Genomic DNA, 9252 nt, shown 5'->3' with positions numbered 1-9252 from the left:
CAGCCAGTAATGAGAGCTGCCATCTAGCTTTAAAACTCCACAGATCCAGGTGTTATTATCCTTGGGGAAAACTGCTCTGGGCCCCACTTTATAAAGTTCCTCATTAACTCTGAAAAAACAGCTTTCCTGTTTACTTACATTTGTAAGCAAACAAGCAGGGTTTTGTACAGAGTGAACCACATTACCCTACTAGTGCTTCTTTCTGGAGCAACAAAGGATGGCTTTTGCTTTCCTCAGCCTGCAAAAGAAGGGCCCAGGAACTGAACAACCACAGAAGCAAGGGTGCGCAGGAGAAACAGGTAAAGGAGGCACATGGGGTGACATGAAGGACCTCTGTAAGATCAAAGGAACTACCAAATACTGAAGATGAGGATTTGAAACGGAGTATCACCCCAGAAATCTACCTCTTTCAAAACTCAAGTTGTGGCACAACCACCTTTTTCACACTGTTAATTGTCTCCATGACAACTCCACATGGAGTTGCATGTGTTAGACCAGCTCACATACACGACAGCAGGCACAGACTGTAGAGTTTTTAAGGAGACATGTGGTATATACACCTTTTGATCAACCACTTTTTCAAACACTATTGCTTTCATTCTTTAAAGAAGCATTCTCTTTTTTTACACTTTTTAAAATTTTGGGAGCAAGAACAAATGGATAAAGAAGGGAATTGGTCTTTGAACTGTTCTATATTTACCACTTTTGGCTGCAGATAGTTGAACTTGATCCTATTACAAGAAAGCCCCTCCCACATGCTATTACACAATTCCCAGTACACACACTTCAGTATGTTCACTATTTCCCTTGTCTGGACCTCATACATCTGGGTGACCTTCCCTCCCATGCAGGCAAGAGGGAAAGAACACAAAAGAGGCAGCAAGAGGACAGCACCAGGAATTCCAATCAGAAAACAGGGAAGGGATACCAAATTCTCACCAGTGCTGACATCTAAGCAGCTGCTGCCCATGTCAGCCAAGCCCCTTGTAAGCAACTCCTGAGTCTAACCAAAGCTTAGCATTAGTCCTTCTCCTTACCTCTTTTTCCCCAAAGGGGACACATTTCCCATTTTCTTAGGTAAGGGGCGGGCAAGGGCAGTGGCAGGCGCTCCCCAGAAGCGCATTTACAGTGGTTTAGCAAGGAAGCGTCTGGAACAACACTTCCACCTGCCGGGCCTTCTATTTGTTGCAACCGGGTATTTAGCAGCAGCCCGATAGAAAAAACATCCCTCCAACCCAGCACCACAACCTCTGGCTCAGAAGGTTTTAACTTTCTGCTGGGACTAACACCTGGGTCACAACCCCTCCTGGGTACAGGAGCAGGCAGCGCCCAGCAGTGCTGCCCTCCTAGCGTGGCTGAACCTGAGTGGGAGGCTCAGGTACAAGCATCCAAAGGACAACTTTCTCCCTGTAAAAGGTCTTCCTTGGAGAGGGGAGACTAAGTAAGCAAAACAGAGGAGTCACCTCCATTCCAACCTGCACTCCTTGAAGGCCTGAGCATGTCAGAAAGAAGATTAAATACATGTGTCAACATGAATCAGATAGGCCATTCACACAACTGAGTCATCCTAAAGAGGGATGCTTGGATCAGAACAGTGACACAGTTTGTCTCCATCAGTCGTAGCCTGTCATAATTAATCACTATTACAAAGGCAAAGAGAGGCTGTGTCTGCAACAAGTATTTAATCAAATGACATATGAAAAGTTTTTACAATGACTGAGAAACCTGACAGAGGCTGTAATAAGAACAGAAAGTGCAGGACTGCTCAGGTTTAATAGTCTTTCAAAGCATCCTTCCCTTCTCATGGTTTATTACTGCTGGTCCAAAACATTTCTCCATTCAGATACAGTGCTTTAAATGCACTCTGCCAAATAACACAGGTGGCAGAAGGCCTACATCCCAAGGCAGGGGAACAAGATTTATATTCGGCTTGGTCTACCCTTCTACATGAAGGATGTAAGACATGTTGGCTGGAGGGAGATAACTGTAAAGAGAGTGCATCTCGGAGCCAAGAGAACCTCCATGGCTCTAGCTGGCCAGTAACAAGTTCTGCACAGACGCAGAGCTGCTCTGCAAGTATGACATTAAAGCCCACCCTGACAGATGCACATCTCTGATGTACTACCTCAAATACACCAACAAAATAGCCAGTTCTGTATGCTGAGCACTCAAGCTGCAGAAGGACTGTAGCTGCAAGAATCCCTGTCATGTTGTTTATGGTCTCCCAAAGTATTCTCTCTCAAATTTACGGAAATCTTCCTCAGTAAAGACAGTGCCCTCAGGCTTCTTCTTTGCCATCTTCTTTGGAGGCTGATCTTTGGCCTTCCTGCCTCTGTTCTGAGCAAGAACCTTCAGATAATAAAAAAGGAAAAAAATAAGTCATTGTTATCCAGACCAAACCACAAAACTGTGATTTTCAAGCTCACCTGCAACATCTCTGCTACTCTACTAGTACCCTGCTATAACCTTGAATACCTTCAAAGAAAAGTCGAGAGGCAATCACCGATGTTAATCAAAGCAGGTCACTGGGACAACAGCAAATACCAACTTGGTATTTGGAGTCAAATAGGAAAACTACTCTCTGGTAAGGTCACAGAGATATTCTGAAACTATGACCTTATTTTATCCTGTCTGTCCATGACACAACCTGAAAACCCAACAAGTTGGTTGAATTCCATCAGCATTTTCTAATATATTATCACCTCCTTTCACAACCTCCAGCCTGAGAAACACTGCCTAAACCACTGTTTTATGTAAATTAACAGCCTGTATCTCATAAAGATAGCCCAAAATTCTAGCAGAGTCAGCTCTTCTCCTCTACAAATCCTGGCATGAGACTACCTTTTGGGGAAGACCACTGGTTAAATTCTCAAGTTATGAGAAACATCATTCAAGGTGCTATTAAATTCTTACTACATGAGCCAGCAGCACATCTGGTTCCTTGCTGAACAGCCTGCAGCTACAGAGAAGGCCAGGTCAATAGACAGTAAGGTGAAGGTCTGAACCAGGGCTTCTTTGCCAGCTGAAGCTACGAAAGATCTTTGATAATTAAGAAAAGCCAACAGCTGTCAGTACATTTTAATTAGTATCAGAAAACATCACAGGCGACAACATATCAACAAGAGTTTAAAGCTTAGTAAGTTATTTGCCAGTGCACACAGAAATTCCTCAAGATCATTTGCAACCAGAAGCTTAACCTGACTCCTTTGCACAGGGTCTAACTGGAAGATCTGGGGATCACTCCCATTCACCTGTGTCCCTCAGCAGAAGCAGACTCCCAAACAGAAATGACAGTCTTACTTGTTCTGTGATGGCTTTGTTTGCAACAAATTGTCCCTTCAACATGTACTGCAGGTTTGCTCTCAAGTGATTCACAGCCTTCTTCTTATGATACTCCTCTAGAACAAAGAAGAGAGGGATAAAACACATCAGCTGCTCATCCAGGCAGTATGCAGAGAGAGACAGAGAAGGATCAGCAAAGTCCCGGGAGAAAAAGACAGCTCAGGAACTGGGGCGTGTTCACAGATCAGGCTGTGTTTAAGCCGGGGACACCAGAAGGCATCCAGAAGGATAGGAAGGGATGGATACAAACGACCGGGAGGGTGGTTGTGGGACACCACAAGGGGACCCGGTGCGAGGGCTGTGGAGGGCGGCAAAGCTGCCTCTCTTCCCCCGGAGGTGGGCTGGGACTCACCTATCACTGACTTCACGACTCTGCCCTTGACCGTGGCCTTGTTCCTGCGGGGCTCCGGCGCCCTCTTCCTCCGCCTCGCAGCGCCCGCCGCCCTGGGGCCGTCCCGCCCCTCCGTGAGTCCCGGCGGCGCCTTTCCCCGGCCTGCAGCGGGAGGAGGGACGGAGTGACCCGAGCCGCACGCCAGGAATCACCCTCTCCACGCCCCCACAGCCCCCGGTCCCCGCGGGCTCACCCGGCGCCTCCAGCAGCTCCAGGCCTCGCCGCAGCAGGGAGGCCGACATGCCGGCGTACCCCCCGCCGGCGGCCAACTTCCTGTGTCTCGGCGCCACACTTCCGCCCGCGCGTGACGCCACTTCCGTTTTCCTCACCGCCACAGTTCCGGCACCGCGCGCGGCCTGTCGCGCATGCGCAGAGGGAGCTGCGGCGCGTGTTGGGCGGGAAGGTCCGTGGCGCCATGTTGTGGCGTCGTGTTATGTGGCGAGTACCTCAGAGCCGTGCTGAGCAGTGGGCACGTCGGGTTCATGCTGGTGGTTCTCATTTACCCGCACTTCTCTCCTCCGCCTCTGCTGTGTGTGGCCCGGCAGCTGGCCCACAGGCTGCCTGCGCTACACCTTCACAAAGCCACTGCAGTGGGGACTCCGAGGAGCCTCTAGCCATCACAGGTGTAATAATAGCAGGCCAGGAGGAAGGGGGACAGCAGCAACGCGGTCATGTTTTGTCTCAGTCAGGCTCCAAACCCCAGATTTAACTCTGCTAGGCTCCGCTGGCACGGAGGTTCGCTTTGCCAGAGATTGCGTAAGTTATTCAATATTACTTTATTTATTTAAAGCTTTCTTCCCTCATTTTCACCCCTTTAGAGACTTGATGCTAATGTCTGCTAAACTTAGCTATCATCTGAATAAAGCTTACTCAATTATAGCCAGTGCTGGCAGTAACAAGCTGACACTGGAGAACAGGGAGAGAGGTTTATTGTCTCTCAGACATGTCCTGCAGGGACAAAGGGATACAAGCAGCTCTTACTGGTTTTGATAGTAATGATCTCTAATGAGACCTGGTAACAGTTAAACCTCGGTTCATTAAAAGACATTCATTCTCTGGAAATTGTTCTTCAGCCTCTGCAGATGTCACCTCAATGCCTGTCTTTTTATTGTTTGTTCTCTTCTGAATCACTCCCTGGATGGATCCCAGCATCTTGTGTCAGTATCTGCTGGCGTGGTTTATGATGGTGCTAATATGTTTTTCTGGACGGGACCTAGTGGGTACTCATTCCTGGCTTCATGGCTGGGGAACGTTAACCATTTAGTGCTTGTTCAGCACATTGCTTCTCAATCTTATTTTTCCTTTTACAGTAACTGAATTTTTTGGTTGATTTGGAGGGACAGTCAGTGGGTGTGTACAGCAGTGCACTTTTCCATTTTCTTGTTTTCTGGTAGTATTTAGTGGAAGATGGAGCTTGCTCAGCTCTTAGTTCCCTGCCAGGTTTGCCCCTCCAGTTGTGTGAAACCTAATAAAGTTACAAGGAGGTTATCGTAGTTTTTGCAAAGAAGCAGCTGAACAAGCAGTGAATTAATAGCCTATTGCTGAAATTGAAGAGAGCACTAGAAAGCATTCTAGGCAGCAGAAGATTTGTTATTGCTTGTATACTCAGATAATCTTTATCTTGGTCAGAATGAGAAAAATGATAGCTGCCAGTGATCTTGCCACAGGAAAAGTGTTTCCAAAAATACTACATCAGTCAAATGCTCTCTTTTGGCCCCTAAAATACAATTTACAGGTTTTTTGTAAGCTCTTTATGGTTACGTAGTGCATAGTATATTCAAGAGAGCATGTTCCACTTGTTAAACACTACATTGCATCATTTATTAGGACCACCTATGTTGTTGTTACACATGCTTAGTGTTAGAACAGTGTAACCTCATAAATGCATTACAAAGGCACCTGAAGCAAAAACATCTTCTTTACCAACACCACAAAACATGTTTAACAAATCAGTGTTTATTATCCTGTTGATGGAAAATATATGCCATTTTCTACTTCAATCGTAAACTATCACTAATGCTATCCTATTTCTGTTGTGCCAATTAATAAAGCTCTCAGTTGTGTAGGTCTCTCAGAAAATCTGACTCCCTTCTTATTAAATACCTTCAGTGGCAAGAAATCATAATAAAGGCAATGCTTCCTTTGACCAGCAAGGTTGAGTGCAGACTTGCTATGGTTTTAGTCAGCAATTACCTGCAGAATAAAATTTAATGAGTGCACAGGGGTCACTTTACTGAAGAGGGAAGGCAAGGCACATTCTTTAACTACATTCAGTCTCCTGCCTCAGAATCTGGTCAGGCTCTTGGAGCTAGTTAGTGCACCAAGAAATTAAATGGATGCACACTTTGTGGTGTGATGTGTTCCCCAGGTTTGGATCTGTTGCCAAAGATCATGGTCCAACACGGGCCATGGATTTTTCAATACTTTGTAAAATAATGCACCTGTTGTTAATACATTATATTTTTCAGCTCCTTTTAACAGAATCTGGCAGCTTTTCTTGGGGCATGATAATTAATGTTTCTCTGAACTGTGTTCTGGCTTCAGCTGTGATCTTGCCAGACATAGTGATAACAGTATCTGTCATATCTGTTCAGGTGACTTTGGTACAACTAATACCTCTCACGCTCCTGCAGAGTCTTCCGTTGTTCTTTGACTTTAATAGAGAATTGTGCTTACAACTTTTCCCTGCAGTGCTAAACAACACCAGTTTATTGACTGATTTATTGACTGATATTGACATTTATGTTAGGAATGTATGATTGTCTCTTAATATGAACTGGATTTTACCTGTGTATTATATGTAACTTTAAATCTGTATATATGTAAATTTTAGGCGTTTGGATCACATAATTTCTTCTACATGTCATAAACTGTAAAATATCTTCTGCTGACCTTAAATTAATTCGACTACCTGTATTTGATTAATCTGCTTTATGCTGAGCACAGCATATAAAGTGCTGTATTTCTCTTTGCAGACTTCCATGGCTTTATCAGTCTCATAGGGATGATATGCTTCTTATTTCATGGTGATATATACATTTAACTATCACTTTCTTTTGCCTGAGTCACTGTTGAAAGCAGTTGAGCAGACCCTACAAATAGCTTTTCCCAGACTAGTATGTGCTGTTAAAAATTTAATGTTGGGAGACTTTGTGTCTATGTCAGTAAAAAAATAATCAGTATTTCATTATACTCTGCTCAAATTAAAATTTCATCCTAGAAAACTTTGTCACTTTGTAATCCCTCAAAAATCAGTGCAGTTAGCTCTTTGAAGTGCTTTGGAGACAGAATGATGTCAAATGGTGTTCATTTAAATGTATAAAATCCAAATAAATTGCTGTCTTAGAGCCTGAATAATCTAACTTTGGATATCAAAACCCACAGGTGCTGTATTTCAGATTGAGAATGTCTTTGTTTCTGAGTCAAGCTATCTTTGAACGCTTTCTGATGCTAATGTTCATGTTTTATAGCTTTCTTTAAATCTCATGCCTCAATGGGTACCCATGAGCTAGCTGGCTTTTCAGTTATGTATAACCCAACATATACAGATCAGTTTAAGTTTTAAGTAACCTCCATATGTGAATGTTTTCAGTTCATTTTCTGCTTGCTTTCTTATGGTATTGAAAATGGGATTTTCCCCTGTTTGAATATGTTGATAAAAGTTTCTGGTTCTTCTTGGCATTACTATTCTTCTCCCTATTATTCTAGGCTTTGGAAGATGTCTGAGATTATGGTACATTTGGTCTATTCCATCTTATTACTCTGTACAGCATGCTAACAAAAATGTTACTGTTATTCATGGTTAATCATATTGCTGTCTGTGGCAGTTCATAACAGCTGTTTGTTTGCTCTTACTTTTTGTTCCAGCTTCTGGATTTAGGGAGTTACGTAGGAGTCTCAGTCTGGAATACTGTGAAGAATGTTAGAAGCAGAGAGGAGCATTAGAAGTAAAATACAACAATCACAAGCATTTATTTAGTTCAGGGCTTTTTAAAACCAGTCTTACGATTTTGGGAAATGGGATCCTGGTCTTTGAACACTTGGTATTGTCCACACTGACATATATATCTGTATTTTCTCTTCCAAAATGAATCAGACCATTTTCAAGATTATTTATAACAGATTTTCACCTCTGTATGTTTCTTAACTTGTGGATTATGGAATGCACCTTGCTTTAGACAGCTGTCCAGTTTCACCACATCCCGTATTCTGTATTTTCTCTTGAACAGCAGTATTGAAAAAACCAGCTGCTGTCATTAAGACTTATCTGTGTTTGCCAACTTGAAGCAGATTGTGTTGTGATCACTGTTCCTACAAAGAACCATGGGTCACTGCCTGCCCTGTCCTTTAAGTACATAGGAACCTTTGTCCTTTAACTGTGTGACATGCCTTTGAAAAGCAATTTGACTTTCTGGACTACTGAGTCATGGATAAGTGCCTAGTTACTTTAGACTGACAGAAAGCCTTTTATTCTGATTTTTTAATTGTTTTAATTTTCTTTTTCTTTTTTTTTTTTTTTTATTTTTTTTATTTATTTTTAATCCAGTGCAGATACCTTTCTCTTCCATGTATTTTTCAGCCTGTTCCAGGTCACCAAGAAGGTGGCTCTGTCTTGCACAGCTTCTGCAGATAATGTTGGCACAGGTTAAGATTAAATTGGCTTCCCACTATACTAGATGCTATAGTACGAAATGAACTCTGCCCCTGAACAAGACAAGAGTTATTATCCTCCTATACAGACGAGATAAGGAGGCACAAAGACTAAGCAACTTGCAAAGTAGTTGAGACAGGATGAATGCTAAAACTAGATATTCCGAATGCCAACATGGAGGCTCAGCCCAAAACATATCCTTGTTCTCCACCTGCTGTTTTTTGGCTCCAAATGGGAGAAAAGCAAGCATCGGTAGCTTTGTTGAAGCGGTAAGAACCCACTTTGTAGAGAGAGGCAACATTTTTGAGAACATAAATGTTATATTTAGAAAAGACCCAAACAAGTTCTTCAGGGCTTAAAATATTAGAAGGAAAGCAATTTGCTAGTAATATTTTGCACATAATACAGAGTTGGTGTCACAAGGTTTTTGTGGTCAGAAATAATGGGGTTTTGCATCCAGACTCACAAAAATGCCTGAACTTGCAGTGCCTTCATACTTCTGTCTTTGCCAAAAGGGAAAAATCTCTTCAGAAGGGCATCTGCTGTTCTTGCACGCCTCCTAGAGTGGATCAGGCAAACAGGTCTGTAGCTGAAGGGCAACAATTTCCCTCTCTGTTTCCCACCACTATTTTTAAATATCAGGAGAGGGAGAAAGTAGTAGAAGAATCCCAGGGCTCAGAGTGACTGATTTTTCCCTGTTCCTTCTGTGGGCCATGAACACGATTCCTACGTCTTCCTCCTGCCCTCCCCACCTACTTCATTCCTGCAGCATCAGGTCTGGGAGAAAGTGGCAGAACTTCCTGCTACTGTTTCCCCCAGTCTAGAGGGCCAAAAGATGTCCTGTTGTAGCTGCTTTTCCTTTTCCCTA

General features: G+C 43.3%; 1 protein-coding gene across 2 annotated transcripts; it reads right to left on the bottom strand.

Annotated features, from left to right (window-relative positions):
• Positions 1-1662: 1662 nt before the first annotated feature.
• Positions 1663-4061, bottom strand: RPS19BP1 (ribosomal protein S19 binding protein 1). 2 transcript variants are annotated; one of them, XM_037390192.1, is made up of 5 exons: positions 3927-4061; positions 3695-3835; positions 3301-3398; positions 2914-3028; positions 2321-2349 (listed from the first exon to the last, which is right to left on the bottom strand). In XM_037390192.1, the coding sequence occupies exons 1-4, from the start codon at positions 3973-3975 to the stop codon at positions 2960-2962; spliced, it is 357 nt and encodes a 118-aa protein (XP_037246089.1). In that variant the 5' UTR covers positions 3976-4061; the 3' UTR covers positions 2321-2349; positions 2914-2959. The 2 variants fall into 2 exon arrangements, with proteins under 2 accessions (XP_037246088.1, XP_037246089.1); XM_037390191.1 differs by lacking the exon at positions 2914-3028 and having other exon boundaries at positions 1663-2349; positions 3927-4060.
• Positions 4062-9252: the final 5191 nt, after the last annotated feature.

The sequence above is a fragment of the Falco rusticolus genome, chromosome 5 (genome assembly GCF_015220075.1).
Source record: "Falco rusticolus isolate bFalRus1 chromosome 5, bFalRus1.pri, whole genome shotgun sequence".
Lineage (NCBI taxonomy): Eukaryota > Metazoa > Chordata > Aves > Falconiformes > Falconidae > Falco > Falco rusticolus.
This window is presented reverse-complemented; position numbering and strand designations above follow the sequence as displayed.

Bases quoted from the DNA above. Each gene is read 5' to 3' on its own strand.
- RPS19BP1 (XM_037390191.1), bottom strand. From the start codon at position 3,975: ATGTCGGCCTCCCTGCTGCGGCGAGGCCTGGAGCTGCTGGAGGCGCCG. The intron at 3,836-3,926 runs GTGAGCCCGCGG...CTCCCGCTGCAG, and splicing joins GGAGCTGCTGGAGGCGCCGG to GCCGGGGAAAGGCGCCGCCG. The intron at 3,399-3,694 runs GTGAGTCCCAGC...TCTTTGTTCTAG, and splicing joins AGTCGTGAAGTCAGTGATAG to AGGAGTATCATAAGAAGAAG.